The 22,881-nt window shown below is 41.2% G+C and overlaps 1 protein-coding gene across 4 annotated transcripts in view; it reads right to left on the reverse strand.

Moving 5' to 3' along the window:
- The window catches only part of LOC140483090 (uncharacterized), a 163,042-nt gene that overhangs the window by 15,570 nt on the left and 124,591 nt on the right, over nucleotides 1–22,881 (reverse strand). For all 4 annotated transcript variants that reach the window (XM_072581029.1, XM_072581027.1, XM_072581025.1 and 1 more), the window contains 2 exons: nucleotides 7,109–7,218; nucleotides 4,342–4,399 (listed from right to left, as the gene is read on the reverse strand). In XM_072581029.1, coding sequence (XP_072437130.1) covers nucleotides 4,342–4,399; nucleotides 7,109–7,218 — 168 coding nt within the window. The remainder of the gene's footprint in view (nucleotides 1–4,341; nucleotides 4,400–7,108; nucleotides 7,219–22,881) is intronic.

The following is a 22,881-nucleotide window of genomic DNA, read 5'->3' on the forward strand; positions in this document are numbered from 1 at the left end:
GACTCCTCTGTGCAGGAAGCACACACAATGGGACCGCCGACAAGATGGAGAACAGAGGTTCCCCTTCCTTCTCCTTGAAGACCTTCAGGAGCTGCTCGCAATTCTTCAAGCTCCTGAAGGTCACGTCGAAATAGCCTGCCGCAGGGAAATCCAGCAGGCAGTACACATCTGCTTTTTTTTATTTCAAAAATATACTTTATTCATAAATACTTTGATCTATACAACAGCACATGCCATACATATGTAAACATTCCATTTGTTTGCATACTGAAACAGAGTAACCATTCCTATTTACAGGTCTGTACGATTACATTTTTAGCTGAGGCGTCAGCAGAGCCCAAATGACTGCGCGGGCCCCCTGTTCTTCTTTAGGCAGGTAGATGTTACACGGTGGTCTTTCCCCACTGTGCCTTCACGGCAGCTGCCCTAAAATTCAGTGCATCCCTCAATATTTAGTCCTGGACCTTGGAATGTGCCAGTCTGCAACACTCAGTCAGGGTCAACTCCTTCACCTTTTTTTTAATTTCAAAATATACTTTATTCATGTAAATAAACCTTTGGTACTTGTACAATTTTCCATGTCGTTCATATTTATATACATTGCATGTCTTAACATTACAAAGAACAAATTGAATTAATCGAATTCACAGTTATCCTATTAACAGTTACCTTTATTAACTATCCAGTCTCTTGGTATTTGGCTGTGGCTTCAGCGGAACCCACCTACTGAGTGGATCCCCTGTTATATGAAAGCAAATGAAACTTCTTTAACCCCCAGTTTATGGGGTTACCATTGTCCATTTGACTGTCCTGTTTCTGGGGTAGCTTGTCCACATCCCCATGGTGAGCACGAACTGCTGGACCTTCGCTGGGCTGAGGTAGCTATCCAGCTCCTCACTGGGGTCATTTACCCGCTCTGGTGTCATTGAGCCAAGGCAAGGGTCCTCCCTGTCCAGTTCTGTGTCTGACAATGGGACTGTCAGAGGATCACAGCTCTCGGTTGCCTGTAGTTGTGGGGCAGTGGGTACCCCCTGGTTCTCACTGGGTGGAGGGTGGACTTCGGGGGGTCCATTGTTTCCTGGTTGGGAGGAAATGCCCTCCTCTTTACCGACGACACTCTGTCTCTTCTTCTGGTGGTGATGGCCTTCTGTGCGTCCATCTTCCCGCTCCGAAGAGCTGGCCGTTCCTCCCTCGTGCAGCTGTCTTTTCCCCCTTTGCTGGGAGGCTTTGGGGGCCTGGCAAGATTTCCTCTTCCTGTTTTTAACAGGTATCCACTCCTCTGCCTGCTTGATTACCTCCTCCTCCATTTCTTCCATCTGCCCAGCTAGAGCTAGGATCAGCTGCTGTGTCTCTCTGCTGGCTGCCGCCTCCTCCACTCCAGCCTGTTCTTCTTTCTGGGTGCCACCAGACTCCGTTTCCCTGCTGTCCGGGTGGACCTTACTGGTCTTTGGGGGTCCACGGCTCACATTGCCACCTCCAGCCATCTGTGTGTAAGTGGCGCCCCCCCCCGGTCTTGGGCAGGTCTTATACATGTGGCCCGCCTCTCCGCACAGGTTGCAGCTCTTTTCTTCCTGACAGTCCTTAGTCAAGTGACCCTCCTGTTTGCAGTTCCTGCAGATGGTCACTTTGCAATCCGCCGCCATGTGTCCCGACTTCCCGCAGGTTCGGCACACTTTCGGCTGCCCTGCATATGTCAGGTAGCCTCTGCTCCCTCCAATTGTGAAGCTCGAGGGTGGGTGGAGGATGTTCCCACTATCATCAGCCCTCAGAGTTACCCTGACCTGCCGCTTACTGGTCCAGTTCCCAAAGGGGTCGATCACATCAGTGGCTTCTCCCTCAACTTGGACATACCTTCCCAGGAAGGTCAGGACATCATCCGCTGGAACGTAAGGGTTGTACATATGGATTGTAACAACCCGATTCCTCTGTGCAGGAAGCACACACAATGGGGTCGCTGACAAGACGGAAAACAGCAGCTCCCCTTCCTTCTCCTTGAAGACCTTCAGGAGCTGTTCGCACTGCTTCACGCTTCTGAAGGTCACATCGAAGTAGCCTGCCCCAGGGAAATCCTGCAGGCAGTACACATTTTTTTTTTCAAAAATATACTTTATTCATAAATGATTTGATGGTCTGTACATTGGATCATGCCATACATATGTCCATATTTACAAACACAGATTCAACTTTATCCTTGTCATTTACAATCCTGTGCATTTTTCAATCTTGTACATATACATATATTTGGCTGAGGCATCAGCAGAGCTCAAAAAAACGTCCGCATGGGCCCCCTGTTCTTCTTTCGGCAGGCCGATTTTACACGGTGGTCTTTCCCCACCTCGCCTTGGCGGCAGCTGCCCCAAGCTTCAGCGCGTCCCTCAACACGTAGTCTTGGACCTTGGAATGTGCCAGTCTGCAACACTCAGTCGGGGTCAACTCCTTCAGCTGGAAGATCAACAGGTTTCGGACCGCCCAGAGAGCGTCCTTCACCGAGTTGATGATCCTCCAGGCGCAGTTAATGTTCGTCTCGGTGTGAGTCCCGGGGAACAGGCCGTAGAGCACGGAGTCCCGCGTCACGGCGCTGCTCGGGACGAACCTCGAGAAGCACCACTGCATTCCTCTCCAGACTTCCTCTGCATAGGCACATTCCAGAAGGAGGTGTGTGACAGTCTCGTCCCCCCCGCAGCCACTTCGAGGGCAGCGTGCGGTGCGGCAGAGAGTCCGGGCGTGCATAAAGGATCTCACAAGCAGAGCCCTTCTCACCACCAGCCAAGCCACGTCTTGGTGCTTGTTGGAAAGTTCTGGCGATGAGGCATTCTGCCAAATGGCTTTGACAGTCTGCTCAGGGAACCGCTCGACAGGATCCGCCCTCTCCTTTTCCCGAAGGGTCTCAAGGAATCTACGTGCTGACCACTTCCTGATGGACTTGTGGTCAAAGGTGTTTTTCCTCATAAATTTCTCCACGAAGGACAGGTGATACTGAACGGTCCAACTACTCGGAGCGTTCCGCGGCAGCGAGGCCAGGCCCATCCTTCGCAACACCGGGGACAGGTAGAACCTCAGTACGTAGTGACACTTGGTGTTTGCGTACCGGGGATCCACGCACAGTTTGATGCAGCCACACATAAAGGTGGCCATCTCATCACCAGCCAAGCCACGTCTTGGTGCTTCCAGCGATGATCAGGATGGCTGGTTAGCGGTGCAAAATGATGCCGACAGCATGGATTCAATTCCTGTACCAGCTGAGGGTCTGCCTTCTCAGGCGTGGTGGCTTCCAGAGTAAATCACAACCAGTCATCTCTCTTTAATGAGACAGCAGCCTTTTTAGGACAATGGCGACTTTATCTTTTTACCTTTTAATAAGCAGTATACGATCAAGCTGTGACTGCAAATCCCAAAATAAAATGTGTACCATTCGATGTGATTTTGTGATTGGGCGTCACTGGTTGATTTCCATATTACAAACAAAAACACTGGAGAAGATGCAAAAGAGGTTCTGAGGATGACAGCAAAGTAAAAGGCTATAACTATCAGGAAAGGCTGGTGACCTTTCTCTGGAAAAGAGAAAGCTTGAGTAAATAATAGAAGATTTTAATATCATGCAGGACTTTGATTGGGTGGACTTAGAGAAGATATTTTTACTTGTGTGCTAGTCCAAACCTAAGATTCATAAACCTAACATTAACTAATAAAGCCAAGACATGGCTAGAAGAGACTTTATACTTCGACAATGTTGAGAACATGAATGTTGGCATCAAATGGAGAAGTTGAAGTAAGTAATAAGTACACAAGGAAGAAAGGAACAAATGGAGACTTGGATGAGGTAGGTGGGAGGAAGGTCATGTGGAGCTTGGGCCAGTTGGATGGAGTGACTGGTTTTTTTGCTGTACATTGTGCATTTTTTTCAAAATTTGACTTCTGTTTTGTATTAAAGCTCAAATGGACAAAATTACTACCAATGAATGTATAACATCACTGCACATCGAATAATGTTCAGTCCACACAAAGTTAGAGAAAGCTCAGTGTTGTTGTACAATTCTTTTACATTCATAGTCTAGTCGTCTTTAATCTTTAACATGTTAAAGGAACTAAGATGCAGAAAGAATGAACTAATTCCCAATAATTTACATGAAAGTTTGCGTATTTGTCTTTTTGTGTAACACATGATATAAATAACCTACATAGGACTGTTGGATGTGGTTAACACTGTTGTTCACATATGTTTCAGTAATGGCACTGTTAGCAATGACATTTATGTTACATTAAGTAATTTGTGTGTCTGGGTGCTGTGGGTATGGATCCTGAAAAGGTAAACAGTATAATGTAAGCGGTTTGATTACTTACAAAATCTTGAATGCTGGGCTCTTCAAATTCCATGAAGTGGCCACTTCTCTCCAGCAGTCTATTCAATTTAGCACCAAACAGTGAAAAACAAATTTGAACAAAAACTGACGCGGTCATAGCTTACTGAACAGATTGTACATATTAATATAAATCATAATTTAAAGTCTTCTCATTTTTATTTGCCGAAGATATAATTGTGCTCAATTTTTTGAATTAATGTGCTCTGATTAATCTGTAGTACCCTACATGTAGAGCATTATCTGCTGACTTCATACAGTCAATGCATAAAGCAAAGTATGGTGAAATTTATTCCCAATATTTATTATTGCTTGGCGTAACGCTCAAACAAATTGTGCCATCCACTGTCTCCTTCAGTTTAAACTTGCGGTTAGTCTTTTAATCTGTAGCATTTCTAAATTTAGTGCAATTTGATCTAAATTGAAACCAAATTAAATTGAACCTGTGATGAGTAAACATCTACCTATCTCCATAAATTTGGTACAGACTTGGAAAGGGGAAACTAAAAGTATCTCTTGCATCGACATTGGAATGCACAAATGTTTACTTTGAAACGACAGCTTGAATTTGTATCTTGTCTTTAATTTTTTACTCATTCAGGGATGTGGGCTTTGTTGACTTGGCTAGCATTTATTGCCCATCCCTAATTTCCTTTCAGAAGGTTGTGGTGAGCTGTCTTCTTGAACTGCCGCAGCCCATTTGGTGTTGGTACACTGACAATGCCGTCAGGGAGGGAATAGTTCCAGAACTTTGATCTAATGACTTTAATATAATAAATTTACCAAGATGCTTCAAAGGAGCCTATTCAAGCATAAGTGAACACAACGCCAAAGTACCATCATTAGGACATTATGGTTAAAAGTATAGTTAGAAGTATTGCAATGGTAAGATTCAGAATTTCTGTCTTTTTCCACTTGGGGATGCTTTTAAGGAAGTTGTTACTTGACTAGAAAGCAAAGGCTTTACACTGCAGTTTACGGAATGAATTCTAGCATTATAAAATTGGACTAAGGTGGCAGATGATTCATCAATTTCAAACATGTTATCATAGAACAGGAAGATATACTCTTGTGCCCCAAATTCCTCAACTTGGTAAGTTCCTGATATTTTGCAACAATATAGAACAAAAGGTTTGAAGCTAAGGCCAGGCACAGACACAAAAGAAAGTTTGGAGCATTAAATAATTTAGAGCAGCATTACTGAACAATCTGAGACCTAGTTCTCTTGTGCAGGAAACAGATCTGTGGCTATTTCAAGGAAAATATGCTAAAAAAGTATTATTGTTTCTGCATAATCTTTATAAAGTGTACTTTATTTGAAGAGTAGACCCACTGTATCATAGACGGTGAAATAAAGGAGATCCTTGGATTGGAAATGTAATTCTGGATTAGTGGTGCTGGAAGAGCACAGCAGTTCAGGCAGCATCCAAGGAGCTTTGAAATCGACGTTTTGGGCAAAAGGAAAGGCTTTTGCCCGAAACGTCGATTTTCCTGCTCCTTGGATGCTCCCTGAACTGCTGTGCTCTTCCAGCACCACTAATCCAGAATCTGGTTTCCAGCATCTGCAGTCATTGTTTTTACCCTTGGAAATGTAATTGGCAATCTGTATGATGGTAATGTAAGATATAGAAGATAACTGTATTCTTCAACCCCAACAACTTGCCTACGATTAAGAATGATTTGTTACGGCTTATTTTGCACATTTCCTTCACACCACACCATTCCCTTCCTGTTGTCGTGGCAATGCTGCTTCCTATTGAGCTTTGATCTGTGAATGGGGAAATGGCCATCATATAGTACTTTATTTATGTATCCAAAATTCATCTGTGAACCTTGGCCGTGGGTGCTAGCAGTATGTCCAGCTGTGGTGGATATCATATGATCCTAACCTGGCATTTAGGCAGGCACATTTCAGCAGTAGTAATATGAATTATTTTCTGCATTTTGATTTTAAAAGATAGTTGAAATCTCAAAGAAAAATTACATTTAGTGTACAAGCCCATTCCTTCTGGTAACTAGATAACTGAGCAAATGGAACTGCTGCCACACAATTAAAGATCTCCAAACATATGCAACTGAAATGAATAAATTTACATTAAGAGGTGCGATGGTGAGCTTAATTCACATGAACAAAGCTCACATTTACATTTCAGTCAGTAGAACAAACTTTCTGCTTTATTGTCATTTCCATGTCCATTTTAACTGATAAAAGGGGAATGGGAAAATGACCTTGGCTTTAATTGTTACAACAAAGGGCACATTTCTCCTTTAAAGCAAAACAACTCCCTCAGCCTGATTCAAATGCAAATAAAGGCAGAATTGAATTGGTAGCTGACTTTCTCTCGCAGACGGCAGGATTCTGTTTTACTGTGACCTATTTATTCATGTGACTAAAAGAATTTATCGTTCCAATTTCAGATCGAGTACTGCAGCTCATGATTCCAGAGCATGAACTGTATCAACACTCTCTTTAGTCTTTCAGAATCCACTGACATGCAGACAGTGTCTGGTGCTAATACACTGACACTGTTATACAAATTCTCAATAAAAGCAAAGCAAATGTCTGTAAGTCATTTAATATCAGAACACGTTATGACAGGTTTATGCATTTTCCTGTTTATTTTCTAATTTCCACTCAGTAGCCTTCTCAGTCAGTTTTGTTTTAATTCCATAACAGAACAAGGGAAAAGAGCAATACAAAAATTAAAGGCCTACTATGTAATTTGAATTAAAAAAACACAAAGACTTACCGTTGGGCTTCTACCATGTTAGCAAAAGAGCGCCTATACATCTGGTATAGCTTGTCAAGATGCACTTCGATGTGGTGAGGATTCTCCTGCGCCATTTTAAGGGTTTTCATCTAACAATTTGAAGAATCAAAATAAGTATTGGGAAATAAGAACAAACTTGCATGTTAAATGTATTTGTAATTTTTTTTTAAATGCTATTGAAGCAATCCATTAAAATAGTTGCCTTGCCCATGTGGATTAAAAGGTGAAATTTCATCAAGGGTTTGGGCATTGTTGCTGATCTCCATGTTGTTCTTTCAGTGTGAATCATTGAAAAGAGGTCAGAAATGGAAATTCAAGCTAGTATGCTTATATGTTGCTCAGGAATAGGCAGGCTATTTATAGTTGCTGTATTGAACCTAAAGCTGAGATGGGCCAACTCAAAAGAAGTTTGAGATGAAATCTTGGGGCAGCCTACTATTATATGGTGTATAACACAAATGATGTGTCAAAATACTAAAGCACAAAGCTTCTTTTTCCATGAATCCAGGAATTGTGATGTATATACTCGTGAATGTGTTAAAAGCTTAAACAGAGTCATATAGTTAGAATTTTCATTCAGGGAGGTGGGCTTTGGTGGTATGTATGGTCCATCCCGAGCTGCCCGAGAGAAGGTAATGCTGAGCTACTCACTTGGTAGCTCATTTGGTGTAGGTAGGCTAACAATACTTTCACCATTTTGATCCAGTGACTATGGAACAGTGATATATTTTTCAAGTCAGGATGGTGAGTGGCTTGGAGGGAATCGGCAGGTTATAGAGTTCCCATGTATCTGCTGCCCTTATCCTTCTAGATGGGTTGAAAGGTGCTGACTCAAGGGCCTGGGTGAATTTCTGAATTGCATCTTGTAGATAGTACACACTGCTGCTGAGTTTTGGTGGAGGAGAGAGTTAATGTTTGTGGATACAGTGCCAATGAAGCAGGTTGCTTTTTGTTGAATGGTGTCAACCTTATTGAGTGTTGGTAGAGCTGTATCTATCCAAGCAAGTGTAAAATGTTCAGCGATACTCCTCATTTATGTCTAATAGATGATGGGCAGGCTTGGGGAGTCACGAGTTGTTCACTACAAGATTCTTAGCCTCTGCCCTGCTCTTGTAGCCAGCATATTTATACGGCAAATGCAGTTCAGGTTCTAATCAATACCAATCGCTGGGATGTTGATAATGGATGATTCAGCAATGGTAATCCCACTGAATGTCAAGGGCAATGATTAGATCCCTTTTTTTGGGAGATGACCATTGCCTGAGACTTGTATGGCATAAATGTTATTTGTGCTGAAAATGTGTTGCTGGAAAAGCACAGCAGGTCAGGCAGCATCCAAGGAGCAGGAGAATCGACGTTTCGGGCATAAGCCCTTCTTCAGGAATGAGGAAAGTGTGTCCAGCAGGCTAAGATAAAAGGTAGGGAGGAGGGACTTGGGGGAGGGACGTTGGAAATGCGATAGGTGTTATTTGTCACTAGTCAGCTCAAGCCTGGATGTTGCACAGGTCTTGCTGAGTATGGACATAGATTCCTTCGGTATCTGAGGAATCATGAATGGTGCTGAACATTGTGCAATCATTGGCAAACATGCCCACTTCTAATCATAGGATGGAGGGAAGGTCATTGGTGAACCAGTTGAAGATGGTTATGCCTATGACACTACCCTGAGGAACTCCTGCAGAACTGTCCTGGAGCGAAGATCACTGATCTCAAACAACCACAACCACCTTTCTTTGTGTCAGATATGATTTCAACCAATGGAGAGATTTACCCTTGATTCTAATTTTTTTCCAGTTTTGTTATGGCACCTTGATGCCATAATTTGTCAAATGCTGCCACTCCCACAGTAAATCCAGCACAGGACCAGAATAAATTCCACAACATTACAACAATGCATGAGGAAAACTGCAGTGGAGATTCTAGCCCATTGTTCATGTTAAAAATATGGGCTAGAATTCCTTTGAAAGGCATTTATGACACGTCCAATTTTTAGTGTGTAAGATCAAACACCCAGTCTGTGGGGAAGAATAGAAATCATTTTAGTGGATTTCTGCCATAAATTGTGGCAGGTTCTGCACCATTCTTCCATTAGCATTGCAAAGATGGGAAGGTGCAGTCAATCTCTGTGTGACGCACATGTCTCTGTTGGATTTTCACTGTAAATCGGAGTAATTTGACCACAAGTTTAGGTGAAAGTGAGGTCTGCAGATGCTGGAGATCAGAGTCGAAAGAGTGTGGTGTTGGAAAAGCACAGCAGGTCAGGCAGCATCTCAGCAGCAGCAGAATCAATGTTTCTGATTCATTCCTGATGAAGGGCTTATGTCCAAAATGTCGATTCTCCTGCTTCTCAGATGCTGCCTAACCAGTTATGCTTTTCCAGCACAATAAGTTGAGACTGCTCTTGCATGCAATAAGATTCCTGTTAACAGGGTGATATATGGTCCTGACATATCACTGGACATATTGGAAATGCAGGAACAGAACAATGGAAACACTAGATTCTCACTCCCAGAGACTGCAATAACTCTTATTTTTTTTCAAATGCTCAGCTGTCATTTTCTCTTTTTCTTAATTTCGGCTTCCTTGCCAAATCTCTTTGTCTTTCTGTATTATTGAATAATTGCATTATTGACCCAGGTCCCAAAAGTCTTGCTGATCTTTTACCAATTTGTACTCACAATGCATGCCACGAAAACCAGGTAAACCAATGAAATGAAGTCATGAAGGAAACAAGCTTGGTTTTCCAGCTTAATAGTCACATTCATAATTAACTATCATAAACTAAACTGCTGTACTCCAGCAAGCCACAACTGCCAGAAAAATGCAGATTATTTCAATACATTCAGCGCATTAAAAATCCTGAAACTGGGGAATGAATCTATATTTTCCCTGTATCTAATTCAGTGTCCAACCCCTGAGAGTAGAACATAATGGGCCAACAAAAAAGGCGGATGAAAAATTGTTTGTGGAAATTTGGTAAAAGGATATAGAGTGGCATTGGGCTACTGGGAGGATGGGGCCAAGTGGAGGGGCTTAGGTTGTCATGGTGGGGGGGGGGGGGTTGGCATGTGACAGCTGTGAGGGGAGTTTTAGAGGATCTTTCCTGTTTTACTGCCATTATGATGACAGCAATGAGCTCCAATAGCATAAAGACCTTTAAACAGACCCATTTCCACATCTACCTGCCCCTGCTCCTGCCTCCCAATTTTCTTTGGGCGTGGTGGACTAGACTCTAGCATGGAACGACACCTCCATATGAAAATATCACCTTTTATAGGCATCCCCCCCTCATCCCCACCCCAAACAAGGTGGACAGGTCATGCCAGGAAATGCTCACCCACCCATCCAGTAGAGGCACCTGACCCGAAGATTAAGCCCCTCTTTAAGCTTCCCGACACCTCTAAAACTTAGCTGTGTGTGACTTCACTCCTGATCCATTCCCTGTGGCCTTTCAGCAAGCTCATACAGAACCCCTAGGTTTGACTGAAGTCAAGGATCCCTAATACTTGTTTTCTGGAAACTATTTTTAGTTCTATCTTAAATCAAGTGCTGCTGGGGATTGCTGATCGTTTCTCTCAGGTGGAACTCGGGTGGATGAGGCTACAAGTCCCACTCTGACTCAAGTAAAGCTACCCCAGCACAATATCACTACAGGGGTGGCTAGGTTTCAGCAGGAGGAGGGGGAGAAGGGGAATGCTGACCATCCAGTTTTCAGTGAATGCTGGGGGGACCGGCGAATGGAGTCAGGGAATAGTTTCCTCTGTGCAAGAAAGCAGGGCATACGTTTGGGAATCAGCAGTATATTCTACGATTTTGCAGAGAAATGGAAAGATAGTGATTGGCAGGTAATTTAGAAAGGCAGAGAGAGTCAAAGAGGTGCACAAAGGTGCTTTTTGAGGAGGCAGTTGATGACAATTGGGGGGGGGGGATAACACCTGAGAAGAGGAAAACATGAACAATATCAGCTAACATGGGACACAAGGAGGTTAAGTTGGGCAGTCTGTGGGAAATAAGTTCTGTGGGAATAAAGTCAAGGAAATAGAACTTCTCATTAGGTATAGGAATGAGGAAGAGCTGTCTGGCATGGCTGATCATAAGTGTATTTGACATAACTAACAGCTGATTTGTAAAGATCTGGCACCTTGTCATGCAGTTCTGATAAAACTGCCAAGTTCAGACTGCTGTCTCATTAAAAAAACAAAGTGATGGAGAAATTCAGCAGTTCTAGCAGCATCTGTGGAGTGAGAAACAGAGTTTACATTTCGAGTCTGAGTTGACTTCTTCAAAATTGCTTTCATTAATATCTGAATGCCTTAATTTTGTTGCAGCATTGTAACTCACTGCAAATGTTATGCTACAGTATATTCAATTCAATTTGATATTTGTATCTAAAATAACTATCAGAATTGGCAATAAAGTTTGAATTGAACTGAATAGAATTGAGAAGCCATTCCAGAGCACTGGGATCATAGATGTATTCACTATCACCTCCCGTTCTACATGTCTGTCAATTCCACTGGTAGGTTAGTGATATAAGATAAGTATCTATCCCTGGAGACAAAAGATACATACCTAACACCATACCTACACCTGTTAAGACAAATGAGACGATTGAAACATGCGTCCATACCTATCTATAGACTGACAGGGATCAGATACATCTTTCTCAGAAGTATCAGATTACCAGGATTTCAAAGCATGCATAATTAGCTACTGGTAGACTGACAGGGATCAGATGCATTGCTGGAAACTTCCTAAACCTAACAAATGACTTGAGACTTTCAAACGCCATGTGCCTGCCATTGGTAGATTGATGGGATTTGAATCTTTCCCCACTTAGACCACTGAGTGTGTAACATAACATTTGTAAGTAACTCCTGTCATTATTGCTACAGCTACAGTTGCAGACATCTTCCCATTAACTACAACAACGGGATATTTTTAAAATGGAATTAATGGGAAATAATACTGTGAATGCATAGTATCAGGTGTGACACAGCTTGGCCAGATGTTCACACATTGGACTTCTCAGAAAATACCAATAGGCACCATTCAGAAATGTCCACATCGATGACTGCTCTCTTTCTAACCTAAAGACATTGAGGCAAAATGTTATATTTGAGCTGTAACCACTGGAAAGATCACTTTACTTATCACAGACTGAGAATCAAACCTGATATTTTTGTATTTTTGTAAGCATCATTGTGATACCATGCAATGCATTTCCCCATTAAAACAACTAAGGAGTGTGACAAAGTAATTTCAGTCCTGCACATCATCCATCTATAATGAATGCAGGTATTTAACCATTACAGTATTTTTGCATTAAGATCTATGCAATTATTGGAAATCAGACATGTTCTAACTAATGAACCAAAGCCCTATATCAGATAGGTACTATAAACAATAGACAATAGATGCAGGAGTAGGCCATTCAGCCCTTTGAGCCTGCACCGCCATTCAATATGATCATGGCTGATCATTCCCAATCAGTATCCTGTTCCAGCCTTTTCTCCATAACCCTTGACTCCACTATCTTTAAGAGCTCTATCCAATTCTTTCTTAAATGAATCCAGAGACTGGGCCTCCACTGCCCTCTGGGGCAGAGCATTCCACACAGCCACCACTCTCTGGGTGAAGTAGTTTCTCCTCACCTCTGTCCTAAATGGTCTACCCCGTATTTTTAAGTTGTGTCCTCTGGTTCGGCACTCCCCCATCAGCGGAAATATGTTTCCTCCTGCCAGATTGTCCAATCCTTTCATAATCCTATACGTTTCAATCAGATCCCCTCTCAGTCTTCTAAACTCAAGGGTATACAAGCCCAGTCGCTTCAGTCTTTCCATGTAAGGCAATCCTGCCATTACAGGAATTGACCTCGTGAACCTACGCTGCACTCCCTCAATAGCCAGAATGTCTTTCCTCAAATTTGGAGACCAGAACTGTACACAGTACTCCAGGTGTGGTCTCACCAGGGCCCTGTACAGCTGCAGAAGCACCTCTTTGCTTCTATACTCAATTCCTCTTGTTATGAAGGCCAGCATGCTATTAGCCTTCTTCACGACCTGCTGTACCTGCATGCTTGCCTTCATTGACTGGTGGACAAGAACACCCAGATCTCTCTGAACAGCCCCTTTACCTAATTTGATACCATTGAGGTAGTAATCTGCCTTCCTGTTCTTGCCACCAAAGTGGATAACCAGACATTTATCTACATTAAACTGCATCTGCCATGCATCTGCCCACTCACCTAACTTGTCCAGGTCACCCTGTAATCTCCTAACATCCTCATCACATTTCACCCTACCACCCAGCTTTGTGTCATCAGCAAATTTGCTAATGTTATTGCTGATACCATCTTCTATATCATTTACATATATTGTAAAAAGCTGCGGTCCCAGCACGGATCCCTGCGGTACCCCACTGGTCACTGCCTGCCATTCCGAAATGGAGCCGTTTATCACTACCCTATGTTTCCTATTAGCCAACCAATTCTCTATCCAATCTAGTACTTTGCCCCCAATACCGTGCGCCCTAATTTTACTCACTAACCTCTTGTGTGGGACTTTATCAAAAGCTTTCTGAAAGTCCAGGTACACTACATCCACTGGATCTCCCTCGTCCATCTTCCATCTTTATTATATTTGATTTGATGATACTATATTAGATTTGATGTGGAGGAGGTGGGGTTGGACTGGGCAAAGTTAAAAATCACACAACACCCGGTTATAGTCCAACAGGTTTATTTGGAAGCACTAGCTTTTGGAGCGCTGCTCCTTCATCAGGTCTAAACAAATAACATGTTGGACTATAAGTTGGTCATAGAGTCATAGAGATGTACAGCATGGAAACAGACCCTTCTGTCCAACTTGTCCATGCTGACCAGATATCCCAACACAATCTAGTCCCACCTGCCAGCATCTGGTCCATATCCTTCTTAACCCTTCCTATGCATATACCCATCCAGGCGCATTTTCAATGTCGCAATTGTACTAGCCTCCATCACTTCCTCTGGCAGCTCATTCCATACACTTACCACCCTCTGCATGAAAAAGTTGCTCCTTAGGTCTCTTTTATATCTTTCCCCTCTAGTTCTGGATGACTCCACCCCAGGGAAGACACTTTGTCTATTTATCCTACCAATGCCCCTCATGATTTTATAAACCTCTATAAGGTCACTCCATAGCCTCCCATGTTCCAGGGAAAACAGCCCCAGCCTATTCAACCTCTCCCTATAGCTCAAATCCTCCAACCCTGGCAACATCCTTATACATCTTTTCTGAACCCTTTCAAGTTTCACAACATCTTTCCAAGAGGAAGGAGACCAGAATTGGATACAATATTCCAAAAGTGGCCTAACCAATGTCCTGTACAGCCGCAACATGACCTCCCACCTCCTATACTCTGACCAATAAAGAAAAGTATACCAAACATCTTCTTCACTATCCTATCTACCTACGACTCCATTTTCAAGGAGCTATGAACCTGCAATACTCCCTACGACCTTACCATTATATGTATCAGTCCTGCTAAGATTTGCTTTCCCAAAATGCAGCATCTCGATTTATCTAAATTAAACTCCCTCTGCCACTTCTCAGTCCATTGGCCCATCTGATCAAGATCCCGTTGTAATCTGAGGTAACCTTCTTCGATGTCCATTACATCTTCAATTTTGGTGTCATCTGCAAACTTACTAACTATACCTGTTATGCTCACATCCAAATCACCTTTACCTGACATATGCTTCCATCTTTTTCTTAACCAAATCTTCAATTTCTTTAGTCATCCAGCATTCCCTACAACTACTAGCCTTTCCTTTCACCCTAACAGGAATATACTGTCTCTGGACTCTCGTTATCTCACTTCTGAAGGCTTCCCATTTTCCAGCCATCCCTTTACCTGCTGATGTGTGATTTTTAACCATATTAGATAGGTAGCCCCCATTGCTGAGTATTTATCCTGGCATTTACTACAGGGAGGAAATGTGAAAGAAAGATTTCTTGGGTGATTAATGCTTGACTAAATGATTCAGGATACAAACTGAACAATAAACAGAAATTCTTCTAAACAGCATTCAATTTGAATTCCATAAAAGTAAGAAAGTGATGGTGCAAGTATAATATGAAGTACCATAATCCTAAGCTGGTGGATATGATCTGTAAGATACAAAGCACAAATCCTCCATTTGGTTTATTGGAAAATGAATGTCAAAGCATAATGTGAAGTCAGCAGTAATAAAAATTACTTCTTTTATTCAGTTACTCAGTTCTGAGGAAGGGTCACTGGACCCAACACTTTCTTTGATTTCTCTCCACAGATGGGTTTTTCCAGCAATTTCTGTTTTTGTTGTTGATAAAAATTAATTTGACTTGCAATGTTATTTTCTGTGTCTGTTCATAGCCGTACTGTCTTTATTGTCTCATGTGTTAACATTGGAACCTTTGCTCTTTTCCTCTCCATCTCTCTTTAATATACTGAGGTATGATTCCAAAGGGAAATAGGTACCTCCCAAAATGTACATTTTTAACAATGCAAGGGAAATAGTATTCAACATATCTAAGCCAGATTCTGTTTTCACCAAAAGTCCTCTATCAGAATTAGCGATCCTGGGAGCTTTTAATGATTCCTAGCCCAGGAAGTGTTGATAGCAATGCTTCCAACTGTTGCTTTAGCGGAGATCAGCTCACTTACTAAAGACCAGTAAACTGAATCTGCTACCTTCTCAGGATGGCTTAGTACTTCTTCAGTTGCGATTCTGACTCACCAGACTACCAGGGGAGACTTAGTAATTAAGGTACTAAGTAATTACACCGTAAGTCTAATTATAGCAAAACCATCAAACCTCAGGATTGTTGCCCACTGCCCACACTCTTCCCATCTGATCCAAATCCATATTCCCTGCCTGTTGCTCAGTATTTGGACATGGTAAAAGATGAAAGCTTATCACCAGAACTGGGTTACATAGATTTGGAGATCGCTAATTCTGATAGAGGACATTTGGTGAAAACAGAATCTGGCTTAGATATGTTGAATACTATTACCCTTCCATTGTTAAAAGTGGACATTTTGGGAGGTACCTATTTCCCTTTGGAATCATACCTCAGTATATTAAAAAGAGATGGAGAGGAAAAGAGCAAAAGTTTCAATGTTAACACATGAGACAATAATAACAAGTACTGCTATGAACAGGCATGGGTTACATAGAAGTTACAGGAGATTGACTTTCTTTTATCCACTCTAGCTCTCATTATGTGGTTCAGAGAAGGCTAAAGTTTTGTCCTCAGGGAGGAGAGGATTTATCTGGCGCCTGTCTCCAAACAAGTGCCAGACATCAGAAAACGCATTTGCAAGTGTAGGTGATCTAAGTGGCATCCTTAATGTAAATGAAGTTTCCCTTGTAATTTACACTAAGGTGTTCCTGAATACTCTTGAAACTGATTAACTGTTTCAGTTTCAATGTCCAAGGGTCAGTTTCATAACGTTAGCTCATTAGTTGACTGCACCTATAATTTTTTTGACTTGAAGATGCCGGTGTTGGACTGGGGTGGACAAAGTTAAAAATCACACAACATTGGGTTATAGTCCAACAGGTTTATTTGAAAGTGTGAGCTTACGCTGAAGGAGCGGCGCTCCAAAAGCTAGTGCTTCCAAATCAACCTGTTGGGCTATAACCTGGTGTTGTGTGATGTATAACTTTTTTGGTTGTATTCCCCTACTTCAATCGATTCATTTCTCCACAATGCTTTCTCACTGCTAAACATTTTGTTTCTTGGCAATCAGCCAATGTTTACGGTTGTAACAGTTTTCAGCAAATAATTTGGTGAACAATGTTCCCCAGTATTGTGATTGTCTCCATTAGATTCCCCTCCACTCGGAATACTGCCAGAGCTCAGCTGTTCTCCATCCCAAATCCTTCTGCGCTTGTGGCATGTTTTCCCACTTAATCCCACTCCAACCCTAATCATCAGCCTTAAACTCTCCCAATTGCCCTTGTGACAACATTGCTCCACCGCCTTAGCCCAGCTCACCTCCCATCCTCCAAAATATCACAGATGTGTAAGAAAAAGTGACAGATAGATATTGATTACATATCATATGTTCATATCTTTTGAATATATGGTCAAAAGAGACAATGAAGACACTTGAAGTCAGCGGAGGATTGGGGATAGTCACAGAAAAGAATATAAAACAACGTTTGTCATTATGACAAATTCCAGAATGAGAAAGTGTGACAGCTATTAAATGTGAGAAAGAGTGAAAGTGAGACAGTGAGTATGAATAAATGGTAGTGCATGAGAGAGAGGGAGAGAGAGACAGAGAGAGAGAGAAAAGGAATGAAAATGCTAACAAGCCATAACTAACACGAAACAGAGTTTCAGGAGGAGAGATGCAAGTTGTTCATGAACAGCGTAACAAATAATACAGCGACAGTACAATGGCAAAATACAACGGCCAGAGTTTTCCAGTGGCCGGGTAGTTGTTACTCCAGTGTAGATGGGAGTTGAACATGGGGATCAACAGTTGTGCATTTGATTTAAAAAAAAACTTTTGCATTTCCATTGGGGTTCTTTAAACAACTACTGGGTTTACAATGACAGACCACTGATTGAAGTTAGTTTCCTGTGTATCCAGCAACATGAGGACATGGCCATTTTAATCGCCTGGCCTCATTACTACACTACTTGTTCACTTTTCAAGGTTCTTTTCCAAACCAGAATTCCATCACATGATGCAAAGATTCTGTGGGAGGAAGCAAAAACTTTCCTTGTTTCTCCTGAAATAGCACTCCTGCTGGTCCTGGCAACACTAAGGAAAGTTTTGGTAAAGTCGGTCAAACTTTTACCTCTGAAACAGAGCCTGAAATAGAATTTGACCTTGTGCCCTCAGCCAATATTTATCCATCAAACAATACAGTAAAACAGCCACCTCAGTGCATTAGTGTTTTTGGAACTCTGCTATGTATAAAATGCATTTCCTAAATTATAATACTGACTGCACTTGAAAAAATACATAATTGTTTCCAAAGTGCTTTGGAACATCCTGATCTATCAAAAGGTGCTATATAAATGCAAGTCTTTCCTTCTTTAGAAAACTGATCTGAGTGTTCTCTTTAGTTTTCCGATGCTCTTCATGCTGGCTTTCAGCCATCAGCATTGGACTCCAGTCACTGTATATAAACCAGAAGCATACCAGCATGGGTCATGCAGCTAAAGTAATTTAATTTGGAAACTACTGTTAAAACACCTGCATGATTTCTGTTGGAGAGTAGAAAATCATCCCATATTCATCCTCACGACATCATTTCCCATTATTTGTGACTTATGAAGAATTTTCTTGCTCTTCATTTTATTTCTGGTTTTATTTCATTCATTAATCTACAGTTAGTCACATTAAGTTGAACTTCATATTCATTGTCTGGCTGGCAATACCCACATTTCATGAAATACTGTAATAAAATTAGTCATCATGGCTCTTCACATTTGTTCCACTTGTCTTCTGCTTTACTATTGAACTAACATCACACTGCCAATTTTTGCACATTCTGTCCTGATCACAAAAACATTTCGACGCTTTTGTCTGCACATTTCTGCCATTATTTTGCATCTAGCGTGATGTGACAAATAACTGCAACAAAATAAACCTTTACCTTGTAATCATCTGGTTCAGTACCCCATCACAAAAACTAAATACTTGGATTAGCTAATGAAGGCTTACAATTTAGTTGTGATCCACGTTATATCCCCCCGCTCCTCCATTGTAAAAATTATCTTCCACTTTCTCCATAGCGAGAGAAAAAAAAGACCATTCAATTTTGGGAACAGTTGTAAATTCATCACAATGACAACCGGTTTAAATATAATGACTGCTTGCATGTGTATTTGATGTCCTTTTTAACATAAATACATGTAAAAGCATTAATGTAAACATTTGAATACTTGCCTCTAAAAATATTTTAGATGGAGCTGGTTAAAAAGGACACCAGAACACAATGCTTAATCATTTATTTCTATTGTTTTGCAAGATATCACAAAGAGCAAACTGACGTATAGTGAAAGTAACCATTTACTTGGTCTTCAAACTAATATCATACTGAAGAAATTTGAAGTTTTTCAGGATTTACAGTATTTTAAGGTAAACATTTGAAAGATGCCTCACACAGCCGTAGGAGGCGTACCTTCATGTCTTTGATGCTGTGAGAATAGTTGATGAGCTTTGTAGTTCCCAGCTCTGTGTATGTGTTACCTCAGTAAAAGTGTATAGTGACTCCCTGGAGCAGGAAGCAGTTTATACTGTAGTGGTCAATGTAACCCAGTCTATTGTTTAGGCCCATTCTCCACAATATACTAATTGCTTTTACCATGATAAAGAGGAGTATTCGTCTGCTTTTTTTCTTTCATTCATTTCTTATGCCTACTTTCTACAAATTTGACAGTCTAATTGTTGCAGTCACATCTTGTCCATAATGAGATGGAATCATGAAAAACAAACATAAATAAACAATGCAATTTAAATTGAAAGATTTACTTCATATATTCCTGTCTTGAGTCTGGAATTAATCATGACATGGGTGTTGTTCTGCTTTGTGGTAAACATTTGGAAGGCAGAGGGTTGAGAAATTACAATCTTGATTAGGTTAAAAATCACATAGCACCAGGTTATAATCCAACAAGTTTATTTGGAAGTACTAGCTTTCAGAGCACTGCTCCTTTGTCAGGTAGCTGTGGAGCAGGATCATAGGACACAGAATTTATAGTAAAAAATCAAAATGTCATGCATGCAACTGATAGAATATGTTGAATAAACTTAGGTTGCTGTTAAGATGGGTTTTAGAATGGGTTGCAGGTTTTTGTTCATTAGTATTTAAATCTCAAACCTTTCCTCAAAGTTGGTGTTGTGTGATTTTTAACTTTGTCCATCCCAGTCCAACACCAGCACCCCCACATCACGACAATTTAGATTGACAGAGGTATAGAGGAGAGGTAACATAATGAATCGTGAACAAATGCCATAACACAAAAGGTTGTTAAATTGTAACACCATTAACACTGTACATTGATGGGCATGTTTTAAATACACTGTTCTGTATTGATCCTGTGTGAATCCAGTGCCAGCAAAAAACTTCAAGTAGTCTTCTCCAAGTGAACAATTGTGGCCCCTAATCCATGGTTAGTCAGCCTACCACCAGTCATCAAAGCGTTCAGATAATTTATGCATTCTGGGTTTATGCCGCAGAGCAGAATCCCTACACCTCCCAGCTCTTTCCTTGGCAGATGATCCCCTGACATGCTTGTTATGTTCATCATTCCTGAAAAGATTTCATTCTTTCAGAGAATGAAATAAGACGGAATGTATAAAGTTGTTTTATCCTGGGGATAAATGGGCATTTACCATTAATATTAACAGATTGGCTTATCAATCATTGGACACCACTGTGCTTCGCAGTATTCTGCCCTGGACCATAAAAAGCATCTCTGAATGCAGACTTCAAGAAATCAAGTCATTCAGAAAGCTCAAACCAGGAGATCACTTGCTGAATGATGCAGATCAGCTGCTGATCAGAATTGAAGTCTTGCAGCCAGAGGAAGAGAAACCTGCAATTCCAGCCAAAGGATTTGCTTAGTACAAGTCTGAATGTAGAAATTTGACAACTGGTGTACAGACATTCCAGTGACTGAGTGCATTTCCAAATAGGAGACTTAAGTCTGCTGCAGCAACTCAAAATGTCATTTTGTTCAATAAGAAAAGTATTATCTTTGTGCAGACCTTGACCACAAGTTCAAGAGGAGGGGGAAATGTCATCAAAGGGTTCAGAGCATGAGGCCACTGTCTCATATATGGCCAAGAATATCTCCAAATATCAAGGGTATATCAGGAGTAATATTTGTGACTGATGGCAGTTAGACAGATTCCAAACCCAATTCCCTCTTTGGGATAACATTTGTAAGTCAAATATTAATAAAATAAAATAATTGACTATCATGTATACACACAGCCTATCTTCTTATGGGTTATACATGAAGCCTTGTAACAAACAGTTTCTTAAGGTGGGAAGATTGGATTTATTCAAATCCCATTTTAAGGTGATGCATTCGGTCTTTATGTTTTTTAAAATAAATTCTTGTTTTCAGACCTATAGTGGACCCTACCTAGGTAACCAAACTACATCCTTGACCAATAGTTGAACTGCCTTAATGGAAAGGGGTGTGTAATTAAAGAATGACAATTTATATTTGTAAATGTATTAATGACATGGATCTAGAAATTTTTATGGAAAAATTTGCTTGAAGTGTACATAGAATTAATACTTTTAAATATATAAGGATACAAATACTTGCCCCTCCCCACCCAAAGCATTTTTTTCTTCTTATTTGTCCTTTGAGGTGAAGGAGACTATATTCATCACATGGAATATGTCGCAGGCATCCAGGTAGGGATATAGGTGATTGCTAAAGCTATCTGTACCTAGACAGTTCTGTAGATAAAAGGACAGGATGTCAGATAGGGTTGAGGTGTGGTTGAGTTGCAGACTCAGGAATTACTCACCTTGCACAGTGCCTCTGTCTTTGAGATCCCCTTGCTTTCGAAGTAGGCTGCACTATTCTTTTATTTGGCTGTTTCTGGTGCAATTCTTGTAGGCAAACTTCTCCCAGGAAATTCCCATCAAAGTTCCTAAGTGAAGCCTTCAAAATGTCCTCATAGTGCTTCCTTTGAGTGCAATGAGAGAAAACCACAGACTCCGGCTCTGTACAGAAGGTTCACTTTGGTAAATGAACGTCAGGCAGTCTGGCTACAAGACCAGCCCAACTCAGTTGTGACTTGTTGTGAGTGGATTCCTCAAGTCCAAACCCAATTCCCTCTTTGGGATAATATTTGTAAGTTAAATATTAATAAAATAAAATAATTGACGATCATGTATACACACAGCCTATCTTCTTATGGGTTATACATGAAGCCTTGTAATAAACTGTTTCTTAAGATTGGAAGATTGGACTAATTCAAATCCCGTGTAGATAAGAATAGCCACCTTTCTGGTCTCAGTAGAATAGTCTTATTTCACGAATAACGTGATATTGCTATTGTAACTATTTACAGATTACATCAATGTGACCTACATTGGTCCAGAGATCGTTAGAGGCATACTCACCTTGGGTCTGAGTCCTATAAACATGTCTTTATTCTTACCAAGTCCCTGTGATATCATCAGAATGGGTGGTGCCAATCAAATATTAAGTCTTTTAGACACTTTGAGACTCATATACAGCATAGAGTCAGAGATGTACAGCACGGAACAGACCCTTCGGATCAAATCGTCCATGCCGACCATATATCCTAAATAAATCTAGTCCCATTTGCCTGCAATTGTCTCACATCCCTTTAAACCCTTCCTATTCATATACTCATTCTGATGTCTTTTAAATGTTGGAATTGTACCAGCCTCCACCACTTCCTCTGGGAGCTCATTCCGTATGCACACCACCCTCTGTGTGAAAATATTGCTCCTTAGGTCCCTTTTAAATCTCTCCCCTCTCACCTTAAACCTATGCCCTCTAGTTTTGGACTCCCTCACCCTAGGGAAAAGTCCCTGTTGATTTACTTTATCCATGCCCCTTATGATTTAATAGCCTCTATAATGTCATCCCTCAGCCTCCAACGCTCCAGAGAGAATAGCCCCAGCCTATTTAGCCTCTCCCTATTGCTCAAACTCTCCAAACCTGGCAACATCCTTGTAAATCTTTTCTGAATACTTTCAAGTT

Source organism: Chiloscyllium punctatum, chromosome 11, assembly GCF_047496795.1.
Source record: "Chiloscyllium punctatum isolate Juve2018m chromosome 11, sChiPun1.3, whole genome shotgun sequence".
NCBI classification, from domain to species: domain Eukaryota; kingdom Metazoa; phylum Chordata; class Chondrichthyes; order Orectolobiformes; family Hemiscylliidae; genus Chiloscyllium; species Chiloscyllium punctatum.